The sequence below is a fragment of the Macadamia integrifolia genome, chromosome 4 (genome assembly GCF_013358625.1).
Source record: "Macadamia integrifolia cultivar HAES 741 chromosome 4, SCU_Mint_v3, whole genome shotgun sequence".
Lineage (NCBI taxonomy): Eukaryota > Viridiplantae > Streptophyta > Magnoliopsida > Proteales > Proteaceae > Macadamia > Macadamia integrifolia.
Genome location: NC_056560.1, coordinates 16554749 through 16571895, shown reverse-complemented (window position 1 = coordinate 16571895; position 17147 = coordinate 16554749). Strand labels below are relative to the sequence as shown.

General features: G+C 38.5%; 1 protein-coding gene across 3 annotated transcripts; it reads left to right on the top strand.

Moving 5' to 3' along the window:
• The first annotated feature begins 2927 nt into the window (after nt 1-2927).
• LOC122076909 (diacylglycerol kinase 1) lies at nt 2928-14854 on the top strand. 3 transcript variants are annotated; one of them, XM_042642547.1, is made up of 10 exons: nt 2928-3342; nt 3435-3622; nt 5075-5135; nt 5477-6715; nt 7963-8329; nt 8637-8713; nt 9525-9644; nt 9897-10061; nt 12395-12532; nt 14396-14854. In XM_042642547.1, the coding sequence occupies exons 4-10, from the start codon at nt 5534-5536 to the stop codon at nt 14543-14545; spliced, it is 2199 nt and encodes a 732-aa protein (XP_042498481.1). In that variant the 5' UTR covers nt 2928-3342; nt 3435-3622; nt 5075-5135; nt 5477-5533; the 3' UTR covers nt 14546-14854. The 3 variants fall into 3 exon arrangements, with proteins under 3 accessions (XP_042498481.1, XP_042498482.1, XP_042498480.1); XM_042642548.1 differs by lacking the exon at nt 5075-5135; XM_042642546.1 differs by having other exon boundaries at nt 2929-3342; nt 5075-6715.
• Nucleotides 14855-17147: the final 2293 nt, after the last annotated feature.

The window sequence follows — 17147 nt, the reverse complement described above, 5'->3', positions numbered from 1 at the left end:
TACAATTGGCCCTCTAAATATAACACCAAGGTTTTTAACTATTCTAATGATCAACTAGGCGTACTTCTAACCACCACGGCGATCTGTGATCGACGCTTCCCCCAATGATAACCCAACATAAAAACCTCTGTTGGGAAAGGTCGTAGCATGAGGAAATATGAAATCCTAACCACATGCTCCTACATGAGATAGGATAACTGCATAGTACTTTCGTGTTCCATTTCATGGTGTATCAATGAATTTGTATCCAAGCCGACTACGACATCTAATCTAGAAATCTCACACATGATTGAAAAACATTGACATCATAATCATCATATGATAAATCCATTATCAAGATTTCAAGCAAGTAATCATGCATATGGAATTAAAACACAACATACTCAGTTCTAAATGCATCATTCATTCATAAATCATATGCAAGGAAATGGCATTCGGAATATCAACATAGTCTATGAATGCAAAGTATACCAAAAACACTCCAAAAATTAAAATCAAAGTCCTCTCCCCACTTATAAATTTTTGTAGAAGAATCAACACTTATGGTACAGGTAAGATCCGGAGTGAGAATATGAGTTTCTCGAAACCTAGCACAGATAAAGGGTTTAGAAATACGTTTAAATCGAAACTATAAGTGACGTAGGATATGGTCACAACACATTTAATAGCATGAAGAAGGTTGTCGGTGAGTTTGGTTTCAATCGGAGCTCATTTGGGCTACAGGTGGGTCATACAGGTGGGTAGGAGAACCCACCTGTGTAGTTTGCCCAGATCGACAGGTTAGGCACCCGCCGGTCTTACCCGTTAGTAGAACCAGAGGGGACAAGGGTGATTGGTAGGTCACACCGGTGGGTCAGGTACCCGGTAGTCTTACCCGTCGGTAGAACCAGAAGGGTCAGGGGTGACTGGTAGGTCACACCGGCGGGTCAGGCACCCATCGGTTTTACCTGTTGATTTTCTCGAATTTTGTTGTTTTCCTTCTTCCTTCCATTTCAACTCTTGGAACCCTATTAGGATGGTTCCTACTTCATTTCCCACACATTCTAAGCCTCATCTATCTGATTGTACCATGGATCTAAGTCATTAACAAGATTTGGGGGAAGAAATCTTACCTTTACTTGAAAAACCCCAAATCTTGGAATCATCTTCCCAAATTCAAATGTGACTTCAATAACCTCCAAATTTTTGTTTCCCTTCTCGAATACTTCAAGGAAATCATACAATGGCTTCATTGTCTTCTAGATTCAAACATATACAATGAGGGTTTCATCACATCTCAAGGTTTATGACGTTAGTTACCTTAGAATGTAGATCTCAAGGCACCAGACACTATTCTGGCGACGGAAAGGTAAGTTGTGGCTCTGGAATCCAAGGGGGAAGCCTCTTCCCTCTTCCTTCTCCCTTCTTCCTCTTTCTCCCACCTCTTTACTCCTCTCACCAACTTGCTAAAATCATAAATAGGAGAGAGAGAAGGGTTTATGTGCTATTTATACTTTGGTTCATAAATATCTTGTAGGGTCTGTTTGGTTTTTTCCATTCATGAATTAAAACACATTAATTTTTATTTCCTGACGATGTAGCAGACATCATCGGATATACAAGACCACATTACGATTAGGAGGCGGAGACACACATGCTCATCCAAGCCGGACATGCTGAGGTCCACAAAACCCCAACAGGTGGGTCACACTGGTGGGTACATACCAGTGACACCCACCAGTTGGTCAAACAAGCCAATTTTGCTATATTTTGGAGGAAACGAAGTCTTAACATGTATTTCACTCTCGCCACGCATTATGGATCAAGTTCCAATCATTCAAGTATGATAACATACATTTCCTACTCATAAATGTCCTTATGATATGTGCAAGGGCACGGCTTAGGTGTGCAGATCATCTTGGGTACTGTCTCAATCTCATCCAGCCACCCCGCATTTGACGTCACCCTTGTCGTCATGTACCACAAGGCATCGGCATTAACATGTTCCGATTCAGACCCTGTAAGACCAAACTGAACCAACTGATCAATAAATCGGGTTTAAAGAGCAGGGCTCTACAAGTGTAGTTGGGTCTAAGACATGAGTGAAGGCATGACGTTGGAGTTGCAGGTATACTTTGTGGATATGAGCTTCAGAAGGATGAAGACAATTCAAAACTGTGAGCTTCACACAACCGGGTTGACCATTTAGGGTCATAATTATTCCTTCCTATTTGTTGGAGGTTTGAAATACCTTATAAACCGACTTATAAGGTGAGGAAACCTAACACCATATCAACCAACATCAATTCCTGTAGGAAATCAATGTGAGATCAACCCCCATATCTTAATATGAGATCGTAACATACCACCACACTTCCTAACGTGACGTCCACGATGACCCACTCTGGATCAGGTAGCCTTTTCTAAACGGCTCTCACTCTGCTCCAGGATTTCTACATAGCGGCAGGTAGCCCTTTCCTAGGGGCTCACTCTGTCACCAGATCGGTCCTTCCACAAGTAAGTTGGGCTGAGGATTGGTTGCTCTGATACCACTGATAGGACGAAATTTAGTTGCCACCAACCCCGGTGGCAGCCAAAGAAATGTAATCTAAAAGAGTATTTTGGAAAATACTATAACCTAGGAGGGTATTTGTGAACCTTAGAGGTAAGTGAATATTCCATTTCTTTGACTGTTAGCAGGTGGTTGCAACTTGGGTAGCAACTAAATTTTTTCCCCATTGATATGGTCTTGAATGAACTTAATCCTATAAATCAACTTATAAGGTTATGGGACCCAAGACAATTCACTCATACTTTTTCGATTTGACTATCGATCTATGGAGTCCGGGCCGATTATAAAACCGATTCCTACTTGATTATCAATTCTCGTTGTAAATTCAACTTCCTTGAACACAATTTTTTTTTTTTGGTATGGACCTTCCTTGAACACATGGCCAACTATCTCCAGTAGATCTATATTGATGCGTAACATGATCCTGACCATAGGCGTTTCGAAATATCAATTCTAGGGTTTTTTTTTTTTTTTTTTTTATTAGGGTTCTTGAGAACGACGATTCCGAGTTTAAAATCCTTGACATCAACTCTCCACCTGTCGATTTTCACAATATCTTCGCTTTTAATGTCTATTCGACACCTGCAAGTCCTGCAACAAGAAAAAGACAACTGAAACTACTGTTCTACCACGTCAACATTGTCAGATTACTATGAGTTTCGTCCCAGAATTGTAAAAAGCAAGAGGCGACATCCTCCGCGCTCTCCACACGGTAGTTTCATCGTTTGCCTCGTGTCCGTCAATGCAGGAGAACCCTTATGGTATCGGCAATGGAAACTGGAGAGAGAAAGGTGGAGAGCAGACCACAATTCCACAACTACATTTAATATTGTTTGAAAAGAATCAAAACCTATTAATCTGAATTTTTTTTTCTCTGTTACAGAAAAAAAAGGGATTCTTTTTCTTTGGAAGTATAAAGTGTCTTTGGTATATTAGGATATTTAAAGCAAAAGTGGGCTACTTTAATTCTCGATTTCTGGTATAGTCTCTGTGTTTCTCAAGATTTAGCGAGGGATAGCTCCAACCGACTCGATCTCCGCTTCGAGGCCATCTAAACTGAGATATTTAAAGGTAACTCTCCTGATCTTAACTCAACTATTGTTCTTTTTGTTTATTTCCTCCTCGGATTTTTCATCCGATCGAGAATTTTCAGAATGGAAAATCTTGTTTGCGGTCCGAATCCGCTATGGGTTTTTCTGGGTTTTGGTTATTTTGTTACTGAAATTGTGTTTGAACTGTTTATGAGTTTCCAGTGGCTTTAGCGCATGTTCTTAACAGTTGACAGGTATTGTATTGGTAGAAGTTAAAAAGATTAGCATAGATTGATTCATGTAAATTGTGCAGGCATGTCGGTTTCTTTCTCAGTTCAGTTCAGATTTCCACTTTAGTTAAACAATGAGAGAGAGTAGGAGAGTAATTACTATTACAAGCATTATTATTGTTATAAGTATGCATAAGTGGAAGTTGAAAGAATTTTGTCGTTAGAAGCTTTCTGGAGGATCTGCTCAGAGAACCTTTTTCTATTAATTTTACCAGTTCCACCAGCAGCGGTAGATAGTTGTAAATGATCACAACAGCCTCAAAGGTTGTGTTGGTTGTCGGAGTGATAGTAGCAGTGATAAGATATTTGGACCATCCAATGAATCATGGTGCTAGGGAGACTTGAAAAGTGAAGAGAAACAGCCACAATCAATTACAAAATAGGAATTTGAATCTATGTGATGTCTGGTCTATGTTCAATCCGTGGAGGATGGAGCCAGTTGGCTGGGGATAGATTGTGAATGCTAATGCCAATACCACAGCTCTTATTATTTTTATTAGTAATCAACAAGATGAATGGTAGATACGAAGGCTGTGTGAATTAAAATTTGTGTTGAATCGCCAATAATGTAAATGTTTCCATGGCCTATGATCTTGTGTAAGTGATTGTCCATAGCTTCATAGAAATCCACCGCAAGAGCCTTTTCATTAGAGAGTAAATGGAAATTAAGAGGAAGAGCACTCTACACTAGTGGTCCTACCAGGATCTAAGCCAGTCTCCTCTTCCCACTTTGTAGGTTATTCAGTAGCTTACTCTGCTGTTTCGTTCATTGTTACTCTTAAGGTCTCTTCAGATCATCTTCAGGATTATCATTGTGATAAGAAAAAAAAGAAAAATCTTCCGAACACTATGTTTTTGCAGTTTTTTATTATTAAATTTATTAAAATAAATATTGTCCCTGGTTCTCTTTTTGTTATTTTGATTTTTTGGATTGTGTATGTCAACATGAACTGCATGAGCTGTAATCCTGTATTGAACTTGAATACTTGTGCTTATGAAAGTTGTGTGTTTATAGTTATAATAAAGGCTACCTTGACTTGAGTATATAATGTGGTTTGTTTAGTTCATCTTATGAACTGTGTGAGCTTTTACCATTTATCCTTTCCTTCCGCTTCCTACAACTTTTTGTTGGTGTTGGGGACATTCTTATGGCGTCAACCAGATTATCACTTTCTATATTGAAGTGACACTTGGTTTTGCAGGTTTTTTGCAGTTCCTCTCTGGCCTTTGATATTAAAAAGGGAAGCTAATAAGAATTTGAAGGTGTAGTTCTGAAGTTATAATTCAGCCAACGGGGTTGTAGCAGTTTCATTAATCTGCATGCCTTATTATTTATGGACTTTCCTGACCCCATATAGTTGGGATAAGGCTGAGTTGAGTTGAAATTGTTTTGATGGACTCTATGTTGCATAATGAGTGGATTCAGCAGCATGTAAGGGGGTGTTTGCAACTGTGGTTGATTGTCCACCAAGAGTATTTCCCAAGTTAGATATGAGAGTTGGATCTTACGTAAAATGCAATATCCATTGGGTAGGATGCTATGTCTCATAAGCGAGATCATATTTTCTTTCCTTTCTTGATTCTGGTGCCTGGTTTCTGAACAGGGGCTCCTTGGACCATTGGACTGAGTGGCATTGCTATTACAAGACATATATTGAATAATGGATAAAAATGAAGGAAATTCTGGGATGTTGCTCCCAACATGGGGAAGCAATGAGTCATCTGGCATGGAAGAATCTCATCTATTTGTCTTTGCTTACTTCACTGCTGCCTTAGTCGGTATACTGACTATAGTCTACACGGTCTTCCAGTGGAGAAGAAACATTAGTCTAAGCTGGATGAAAGCCATAAATAGGTCAAAGAAGAACCCGATAGCGAAGTACAAGGTTCCCCAAGCTGCCCATACTTGGAGCTTGGAGTCTGTATCTCGTGGAAAGAGCCTAAATTGTTGTGTATGTTTGAACTCTGTATCTCCAACTCAGGCTCTTGGGCCAATGCTAGCTTCTGACAACGTCATCCACCATTGTTGTATTTGTGGTGCAGCAGCACACCTGAAGTGCTCTTCAAATGCTCAAAAGGATTGCAAATGTGTATCTATGGTTGGGTACGAGCATGTGATACATCAATGGGCTGTACGATGGACGGATGCCACAGATCAATTTGATGAAACCTCTTCTTGCAGTTATTGTGAAGAGCCTTGTAGTGGGTCCTTTCTTGGGGGATCTCCGATTTGGTGTTGCATGTGGTGTCAAAGGTTAGTGCATGTTGAGTGCCACACTAACATGTCTAATGAAACCGGTGATGTTTGTGATTTGGGCCTCTTTAAAAGACTGATCTTATCGCCATTGTTTGTCAAGGAATTGAGCCGAACTGGCTCTGGTGGATTTTTGAGCTCAATCACTCATGGAGCCAATGAATTTGCTTCTTCTGTACGTGGACGTATCAGGAGTCAAAGTAAAAAATACAAACATGGAAGTGAAGCTTCTGTTGAGTCAAATAATAGTGGTGCTACCTGTGACTCATCCACTGAGAGTACGGCAGATGCTCAACAAGTTTTCAAGGGCTCACATGAGAGTAATGGAACTTGTAATGGTAAAATGGAAACGGAAGGCCTAAAACAAGGTGCTGAAGTTAATGATAAGATGGAGTTGCAGCCTGAATACAAAAGAAGTACATCATTCAATTGGAGTGATGAATCTCAGATTTTAGGGGTGAAACAATATGAAGTGATCGATTTGCCTCCAGATGCAAGGCCGCTACTAGTTTTCATCAACAAAAAAAGTGGGGCACAGCGAGGGAATTCACTCAGGCAACGTTTGAACATCCTTTTGAATCCTGTTCAGGTTAGTGAAATTATAACTGCCAAATACTGAGGTAATTAGTACTCATAAGTCATAACCACAAATTTGTTATGAAGAGTAGTCCAGTGAAGTTCTTTTATTTAAGCTTGGTTTTATAAATTATAATGTTTTACCTGAAATAACAACTGGTGGTATTATATGAGCAACCATAGTTGTCACGGCGTTAAGGCGAACCAAGGCGGTGGAGGGTTGTCTAAGCGTGTAGGCGAGAAGGCGCCCGCCTTAAGGCGAACAAGTGTTATTTTTTATTTTTAATTTTTAATTTTTGAACATTATTTATTTAGTTATATATACCTTGTATCATAAAAAATCAAGATTAAACCACATGAAGTCATTAAAAATCAACATTTAGCGACATCAAATCATAAAAAATTAACATTAAGTCATATTAAGTTATAAAAAATCAACATTTAGAGAAATGCTCTTATTCTATAATAAGTATGACTGGTCAAATGATTTTATTTTTACATGAGACTTTTTGTATTAGTTATAACATAAAACCAACTTTCTAACAAGTCTAAGATTACTTAAATCTGAGTTGCATTGACAAAGTTATGCTCCGGTCAAACTTATTTTTAAGTGCGCGAATATTGTTTAAATCGACTGAATGAAAATAATTTTATGGATATCAGAACAAAATATTATTTTACCGGACTTTTGGTTTTTAACAATGTTTCAACATGATAGAATTTATAAAATTTTCATAATTGAGAAAAACCCCGGCATTTAAAAGTTGAAAATTACCCCTATAACCAAAATCCAGTGTTTGTTCTTAGACTGGGGGGTTGACTTTTTATCTTTTTGGAATTTGATTTTTAAACTACTTTTATTGGATTCAAATAGGGGGTATTTGTTTATTTATGAATAATATCTTAAGTAAATGAAATAACAACATTTACTTAAATGATATTTGGCATAAATAAATGCCAAAACACAAGGCGACATGCAGTGCAACAAGGCGATTGTCGCCTAGGCCCCAGGCAAACGCTTTCATTGCAGATTTACTTATGTTTTCTTTTTAATCACTTGATTAGCTTAATTTAGTCTGTAGATTTATTTTATTGAAACAATGGGGATAAATACATAATGGAGCAAGAGGTTAGCTGCCACTTGCAGAATGCACGTGGTGTCTTATTTTTGCATGTGACCGACCTTCCATCAACTCGGGTTATGGTGGGTCACCTATCATTCGATCTTATAAACTTTTGACCCTTAGGTTTCTTTTGTAGGTCTTTGAGTTAAGTTCAACACAAGGACCAGAATTGGGTCTTTATTTGTTCAGAAGAGTTCCCCATTTTAGAGTTCTTGTTTGCGGGGGAGATGGTACAGTTGGTTGGGTTCTGGATGTCATCGACAAGCAAAATTTTGTCTCTCCTCCTCCAGTTGCAATTCTTCCGGCAGGTACAGGGAATGATCTAGCCAGGGTTTTGTCCTGGGGAGGTGGCCTAGGTTCAGTAGAGAGACAAGGAGGGCTCTGTATGGTGTTGCAGCACATAGAGCATGCTGCAGTTACCATTCTTGATCGCTGGAAGATAACAATCAGAAACCAACAGGGAAAGCAACTCCAAGCTCCAAAGTTCATGAACAACTATCTTGGTATGTTGATTTGGATCTCTGTGTACATTTCGTTCACTATTGATAGAAAATGTTTGAAATGAATTGTTGCTCAACCACCCAAATATGTTGAGTTAGCTTGAGCTGTTGAGGTAACACTATGTAGTCTATTAGGATGGTCTATCAATAACATAATGGCAGATTTGTGTTACATTCATGGGATGGGTGAATCCATCCTAGATGATCTCTTAAGGATATCTTCTCTGAAGGTGAGCTATTTAGATAACTGCTCCCATCTGGTACCTGGAACCCTTGGATTTTGTGCCTTACTAATGGTCATTATTCACAGGAATTGGTTGTGATGCGAAGGTTGCGTTGGATATTCATAATTTGCGGGAAGAGAACCCAGAGAAGTTCTATAACCAGGTACCTTCTTACTTTTAGTAGCGTCTGCATTACAACCACTCTCCTCCAACAAAACTAGCTATTAAAGAGTTGAATCCAATAAACTCCACATGTTGATGCGACTAATTCGATGGGGAAGACCTCATGTGTGGAACCCCTTTGGAATTGTTGGCGTTATGTGCATACATGGTTGGATATGGGCTTTTTTTTTTTTGTTCTGAACCTAATGGTTCCAGAGGAGATGAATCATGGTATGATTGGTATCCCAATCTAGTCATTTTCTTTACTACATTTGTTGCTATGTAGAAAGAATTCATGGTTTCGGAGGGGATTGACATGTTGTACTCCTCTAATTGTTTTCTGACATGTTGTACTCCATCTAATTGTTTTCTTTGTAGCACGCATGTATGAATTTGCACTTATGATCATGGTTTGAAATTTTTACCGAAACATCAATTTGGCAGCCTATTTCGGTCTCGACATTGGTCAAAACAATCTGGCATGCGAATTCAGGGTCTTTAATGATTCAGTTTTTTTTTCCCCCACCAAAATGAGCAATATTTTGGTACCATTTCAACCAGTTCAGCCCTTTTGGTGGTATATTGGTTGAAATCCTAATCAAAACCAAAATCATGAGCCTTGCTTATGATATATGTCCTTTTATGACCATATGCATTATTTACTCAGAAGCTTTGTTGTTGATGGGGCTATCATAGAACCAGTGTGATCTACCTGCTGATAGTATTGTTGGTTGCTTTTCTAAATTTTGTTCTGCTTCTAGGTGTAATTAACCAATTGCATTTGGATTTTAACAATGAGAATCTGCATGCAGTTCATGAATAAGGTGCTCTATGCAAGAGAAGGTGCGAGGAATATCATGGATCGGACGTTTGCTGATTTCCCCTGGCAAGTTCGTGTGGAGGTGGATGGGGTTGAGATAGAGGTCCCTGAGGTGTGTATTCATGGATTTTAGCATGTTAAATTAATCCAGAATTTACCATTCTCTTTCATTACAGACTGAAAAGTTGATGGAAGTGAGGATATGTCGAGCTAATGATACCTGTTTTATTACAAAAGAATGACTGTCAGATATCTTCAGCCCTCCTCCCTCTCTCTCCCTCTCTCTCTCTGCTAGAAAGTAAGAAAAAGAGAACCATATATATAAAACTGACAGTGGGCCATGAAACTTTTTCATTCTATGCAGGACGCAGAAGGCGTACTTGTAGCTAACATTGGAAGCTACATGGGTGGAGTGGATCTTTGGCAAAATGAGGATGAGAATTATGATAATTTTGATCCACAATCTATGCATGACAAGGTGCTAGAGGTTGTCAGCATATCTGGAATGTGGCATCTTGGAAAACTTCAGGTAAGATGGACTGCGATGTATCTATGGTATAATATGTTCGACTCAAAAGTGTTCCTTTTTTTTTTTTTTTGGGGGGGGGGGTGGAGGAGAGAAGGGAGGATTATATTCGTATATGCAAATAAGCAACCTGTACGCTGACGCTTCTGTGCAAAGCTGTTAATCAATCTCCATAGGACTCTCTAGGTCAAGAGAAACCCTCTTGGGTTTGCAATTGCAAAAATTTACAACCTCATCCCCATTGGGATTTGGTTTTTGTGAAAATTCTTTGTACACACTGTGGTAGGAACCCATTCCGACATGCCCACTATTCTTTTGCCATGTGGACAGCTTGTGTCGCTATTCCGACTGTTGAAGAGAGAGGTCATGTTCTGGATTAGCCACATGTCAAATTTCAGAGCCTAATTTAATCATATACCTTTCCATGTATTGGCATGCATCTATATATTTGATGCACTCCTATGGTACTCTAATCACTGCTGTGCACTCTACCATAGCCCTGCATTTTCATATCTGTTTTGCCACATAGAAAATGCCGATAAGACTGAAACTTGACATGTTAGCAGGGGACTAAGGGTCTACCTGTCCACAGAATTTGGGCCTTATCTGATGGACCATGTTTCATTTGTTCGCATTAAAGTGGATGTGTGGGAAAAGGTTCCTACCATGGCGGAGTACGAACTGGGCTCCATGGCAGTTATGATAAGTAACAGATGATTACATTAGAAAATAGAGTATTAGCATAGAATGCAATAAAAACAGTAGGGGCAGAAGTCTGAGGAAACCCTCATGAGGACTAATCAATGGGGTGTAAATCCATATACACAGAGATTCCATCTAGGATTGGTTGATGGCAAAGTCCAAGACAGAAATTTTCCTGTAAGCACAATGACCTGGCTTTCCTAATCAAATGAAGATATATCTCCATGGCCCACCATCCAAGGGTTTCAACCATATAATCATCCTCGTGACTTGCTTTCAATGATATTGTTCAACCACCCTTGGAGATGGAGATTTTGATGCCTTGAAAACACCAAAAATACCTGCTGGGCCTGGATTGCCCATAGAGCTTCCATCAACATTTAGCTTGAGGATGTTGACGGAGGGGGAACCCACACATGCTGAATCTACATGGGAACCACAGATGTAATAACTTAACGGAGGGTCTCGTTAAATAGCCGATAAGGATGCCATAGAGGCCTCCAATGTGTTGGCCTATCTTGAAGGCCTCAACATAATCAATTAGCTTTCACCTCTTGGGTAAATCTCTCACCTCTAAAGGTCCTATTATTGGACATGGTTATTCACAAATGTTTCTGCTATAATATATACATATATATATATATATTTTTTTTTCTTTCTTTATGTTCTTTTGTTCTTTGTTATTTTTTTTCACTCTTTTTGGTGGGAGGGGATTGTTTGTCTGTAAGCAGAGAATTAGTATTTATACTGGCTGGAATTGATTGTAAGAGGTGGTTTCTTAAGCAGATTTTTAAAATTAAAACTTGATCTAGTCTTGCTACTAGGTAGTGGATTCATGTATTCTGTTTGAACCTTTGTGTTTTTTTTTTTTTTGGGGGGGGGGTGGGGGTGGGGAGCGGTTGGAATGGATGAAGAACGAATTGAAAAAGCACCACAACAAACATGCAACTTTATGGCAAGTTTTTGTGATCCCTTGTTTATGTATTGTTCTTTAGCAGTGCCTTCTGTGATTGAATTGGATTATGAAACTGTTCTGTATATACTGTATTTAATGTCAAGAAAAGAAATGAAGAATATTTTCATACTCAGTCCCCACCCCCAAAAGAAAGGGGGGAGGGTCTAACAAATTTTGAACCTTCTATGACATGGACCCTCCCATTTTTACCATTTCTTAACTTATGAAAAGATACCGATCTTTTGTGGATGGTCTGATTACCTATAACAACATATGTATAGAAGTTAATGTATTGTGAATTTGAATGCTATTCTGATAACTGGTAGTATACTAAAACGTAAAATAGTTTGATGTGGAAAATAAGCTGGTTCCTTGACACACTCTGTTTTAGTGGCTATTATTTTATCAAATATTTGTTTCCAGAGAGGATACTCTATGTAGGAGTGCAACTTTGGGCCTGTTTAGGTTAAGAAACTGATCAATTTTGAATAGGTTTGAGCCTGATGCCCAAGCGTACGTAGTTCAGAGTTGAGCCTGCAGTCAGCCCAAGTTCCCTTGTAGCTAACTGTTGGTTCAGGCTGAACTCTGACTTGGATTTCATCAAGTCCAGCTTGAGCCCATTTTTTTCTTTAAGATTTAATGTTCTGGATATTGAGTGTGAAATGTTGATTTAATGTAGGTGGGTCTTTCTCGAGCTCGAAGACTTGCACAAGGGCAATCAATCAAGATCCAGCTCTTTGCTGCCTTACCAGTTCAAGTAGATGGAGAGCCTTGGTTTCAAGAACCATGCACATTAGCCATATCGCATCATGGCCAGGTTCTCTCTCTCTCTCTCTCCTCACATGAGCATTCATGCATGGTAACATTTTAGTATTTTTGTTGACTGAATTTTCCTTTTTATTTGTTTGAGATCTGATAGTGTCTTTCCTGGAAGGACCCTCCTAGGTTAAGTTGTTAAGTTTTTGACACATGGGAAAAAGGGAAAGGGAGGTGGATGGTACTTTTCCTTCTTCCCCTCCACCCTCAATGGAATTCTTGATGCCTGCAATTCCCTTTTCCCAAAAACCATGAACCATGAAGCAGTGACTGCCTTCAGTTATTGCAAAGTGATGTTAGACATTTCATTGGCAAGGAGACCTGACTGAGAATACTGACCATAAAGAGATGGAAATTTTTTGCTGCAATTTGTTACGTCTCTGTTGCTGAAGTCATTTCCAAGCTGAAAGTAGATTCTAAGTGAGTGAAGTGAGAGTCCTTGGGTGAGGTCCCCAAAGGAACTGCCTTAAACTAGTCAGCCAGCCTATGTGGGTTTGGTTCGTCTTCATCATAGTTTTCACGGCGACCCAAGATGTTGGAGGGGTGCTTAGGCGATAAGGCACCCACCTAAACATTGCCTAGGCGCAATATTTGACTATATATGATATAGTAATGATAATTTAATATTATTATGCTTATATGCAACATATATACCATATCAATGCAATATGATATAATTATTCTAGTAATGACCTAATATGAGAAAATCAACATATAATAGACATAATATAGGATATAATAGGCCGCATTGACACTCTATGAGCCTGGGGTTCCCTTATATTTGATCACTTGGAATGATTGTATGCCTGACTTGTGGGATCCATTAGATTGGTAGCCTCTGAAGTGATCACTTGTGAAGTTCTCTAGGCTGCCTCAATGATATGGTCCACTTTTATTAAATTCTTTGATGGATGAAGCAAATGGTTTTTAATTTGCACATGCCATAGTGCTTTTGGCTTGATATTCACCTCTTGAATACAAGTTGAAAATCGCAACTGAACTACCATGGAGAATTCCTTTATCACATGGATTTGTTTGCTGTGTAACCTTCCTTTTTAGGCATTTGGAGGATTGCCAAATCTAGGTATCTATTATCTAGGGGTCATCACCATTGGCCATATGTCAAGTTTTGTAATCTACTTATGCTGTATGGCGCGATTTCTTTGTAATTTTCAACTTTCAAGAGCTACACGATTTTAATTGAAATATTGCTGAAAAAGGGCTATTTTTTGCAATATCTGCTAGTGCTTTTGGGGTTAAATTTACCTTAAAAATAGAGAGTCAAATAGCCATCATGTAGATCCCTTTCGGCGGCCAACTATGTTAATGTGCTGGAGAATTCGACAGCCTCTTTGATTTCTTTGCCAGGTGATTCATGGCTAGCTTGTCACAAGCACATGCACCCTCACACCAGTTCCTGCAATCACATACTCATTCCTACTTTGTACACGAACAGTACCAACCAGTCAAAATAATGATCCATAAACTCGTGATTGATTGTGATCCCTAAGTACATTTGAGGATTGAAGAAATTGATTAAAACAACTTCATCTGTCACTGCTGTCTTTTTTAGGATCAGGTAGGTTAAAACACACTGTCCTCCCATATGTTATCACAACCTCTCATGTAGTACATTGTTTTCTTTGTAGGGATCAGAATATCTATTACAGTTTCATACTAAAATCTTGATATGACTTTAAAATTTTAAATTTCAGAACATTAGCCATGTCTTTTATTACCCATGTGTTAGTTTATGCTACTCGATATGCACACGTTGGCCCAGTGATCCATGTTAACCCTTCCCATAACTCTGACAATGATGGATTTGTATTCTTATTGGATGTTTTTCTCATTGCTGATGCAGGCATTTATGTTGAGGAGGGCATCTGAGGAACCTCTTGGTCATGCTGCCGCCATAATCACAGATGTGCTTGAGAATGCTGAAACAAACCACATAATCACTGCCTCCCAGAAGCGAGCCCTTCTTCAGGAAATGGCGTTAAGGCTCTCCTAGATAGCGTGTTTCATACAGTGGAATCATATACCTCGCTATAGCATCAGTGTCTGTTCAGGTGTGGTTGCGGTTCTGCCAAAATTAATTCATTTGAATATATCCCTGCATGCCTCTGCTTTAATGGAATGCCCACCAAAAGGAACATTTTGCCTTCTAACCAAAGCATGTACACTCATGCATACATCTGTACAGACAAAATGAAAGAATATACATATTTGAACGGTTTTCTGTTCAAACTCAGCCCCTTTTTCTGAAGATTCATTAACCCGAGGAAATATAAATTGTTGCCATTGCCTCTTGCAATCCGCAGATTATGGGCTCTCTTGTCATGACATCTTCTATGGCTATGGCTTCCAATGTTTCCACTGTGGAAGCCCTTTTTTGGCCATATCCTGCTGCAATGATATTCTCTCTTATCAACCAGCCGCTGTACTCTACTGAAATCCCTCTTAAGCGTAAGCTTCTGCTTGACAAAATGAGGGGGCTATAAAGAAACTATTAGGAGTCCACATTCACCACAAGAAGAATGTATCTCAATGATACTGATTGGTTTTTTGTAGAGCCACCATAGCAGAAATTAAACCAGTGTTTTGGATAAATTTCTTTTCATTCTTAATTCGTATTCCTATTTTTAGACATTTGTAGGTAGATATATCGTCAATGGTTCAGGCAATAGAAAACCGTGACTGTGACATGCAATAATGTATGCGATATATGTTTAGCCACATCACATTTATATAATCTCGATCTTCTTTACCGTTCCACTGAAATGTACATTAAGTTATTTCCCCATGAGCTTCTCATTTAGGTTGTGTTTGGTAGCCAAGAGAAGAAAAGAAAAGAAATGGAATGAAAATAATCTAGAAAAGAGAATGATAGAAATGAAATTGTAAAGAAAATAAAAAATCATGTCTGTTCGGCTACAAATAGAAGAAAAGAAAAGTTTTTTATTTCTTGTGTTTTCTTGTGTTTTAGGTAAGTTTTTTTTGGTAGCATAAGAAAACCTTACCATTTTCAAGGTGAATTTTGAAATTCAAAAAAAGAATCTTCTCTTGGTTTAAGACATACCAAAACACAATGGCTATGTTTGGTAGCCAAGAGAAGGAAAAAAAAAAAAGGAAATGAGAAGAAAAAAGAATTTAGAAAAGAAAAGATTTTTTATTGTATTTTATTTTCTTGTGTTTTAGGCGAGAATTTTTTTTATAGCATTAGAAAATTTCACCATTTTCAAGGTGAATTGTGAAATTCAAAGTAGAAGCTTCTCTTGGTTCAGAATATACCAAGCACAACGAGAATTTCTCAAACTAAGAAAATAGTATAATTTTTGTATTTTTTTTTCTTCTCTTGGCTACCAAACACAGCCCATGAGAATTTCTTAAATCAAGAAAATAGTATAATTTTTGTATTTTTTTCTTTTCTCTTCATCTCTTGGCTACCAAACACATTCGTAGTTTTTTCTGTGATTTCGAGGAGGCATTACTAGCAGGGAAAAACCCCCTTTTTAGTGTGCTTGCATTGTTGTAATTAGGTCTTCTAAAATATAGGCCTTGCTTCTGTTTGGACTCTTCTTCCACATTGGAAACAACAATTCAGCCTTATTCCAAAATAAATGGGGCTGGTTACATGGATTTGTGCGAAGATAAAGAATACAGTAACACAACAACTTAGTAAAATCCCACTTAAGTGGGTTGGCTATATGGATCTTTATCCCCCAAGAAGCTCTATTGAAGGTCGTATTTGAGACAAGACTTAAAACTATGCATCTCTTCTCATATTTACTCCTATAGTTATTTTAGGTTGATTCTTAATTCTTTTAGTTCTTTCAATTTAAATCAGATCACTCTTCCTTATTAGTTCATCTCAAGGCTTTTGTTGAACATGGTGATTTCTCATAAATGTGAATTAAGTGTAAAGCAGTATACCTGCCCATATAATCCGATGGGGCCATGCCTGAATACAGCCCTCTCATGGGTTGTATGTATCACGATTATAGATCGTTTATGGCTTGGATCATGGCCAAAGCACCACTTCATAGAGGAAGTCGATCTATTTGTTGATCACTTGCCTTCATTTTGAGCATCTCAAACGTGCAATGATGTGGGATTGGCTTTCAGTGATTTCAATTCAAGTTGGATTCAAGTGGGATCAGAATTGGTTAGAATCAATTATGGAATCTGGAAGAAGAAACAAAGATTGTCATATATATATTTTTAAATGTTTAGTGTTTATTATTCACAATTAAATCAATGATAAAAATGTAAAAATCAAAGAACATGCATGGCCTATTACTCCAAATCTGATTCCTTCAATTTCAAGTCGATCAGATTCTGTAAACCATGTGCCTTGGGGTCCTACTACTACTTCCACACCTACCTCCTTTCATGATGTTGGTATTATCAGTGTAGTGACGAAACAAGGTGGAAGATGATTACCCGAGGCCATCTGGTTCACATATGGAGTTTACGGTTTTATGTTCTATTTCATTCATTGATGGGGATTCTTTTAACCCTTCCCTCACGGTACTACTTCGCTATCGGTCACCCAGGAGTATTTAGCCTTGCAAGGTGGTCCTTGCTGATTCACACGGGATTCCACGTGCCCC

What these genes read in the sequence shown, in the direction of transcription:
- LOC122076909 (XM_042642548.1), top strand. Translation starts at nt 5,534, where the DNA reads ATGGATAAAAATGAAGGAAATTCTGGGATGTTGCTCCCAACATGGGGA. An exon ending in TCCTTTTGAATCCTGTTCAG is followed by an intron (nt 6,716 to 7,962) that starts GTTAGTGAAATT and finishes TTTCTTTTGTAG; the next exon opens with GTCTTTGAGTTAAGTTCAAC. An exon ending in TTGAGATAGAGGTCCCTGAG is followed by an intron (nt 9,645 to 9,896) that starts GTGTGTATTCAT and finishes CATTCTATGCAG; the next exon opens with GACGCAGAAGGCGTACTTGT.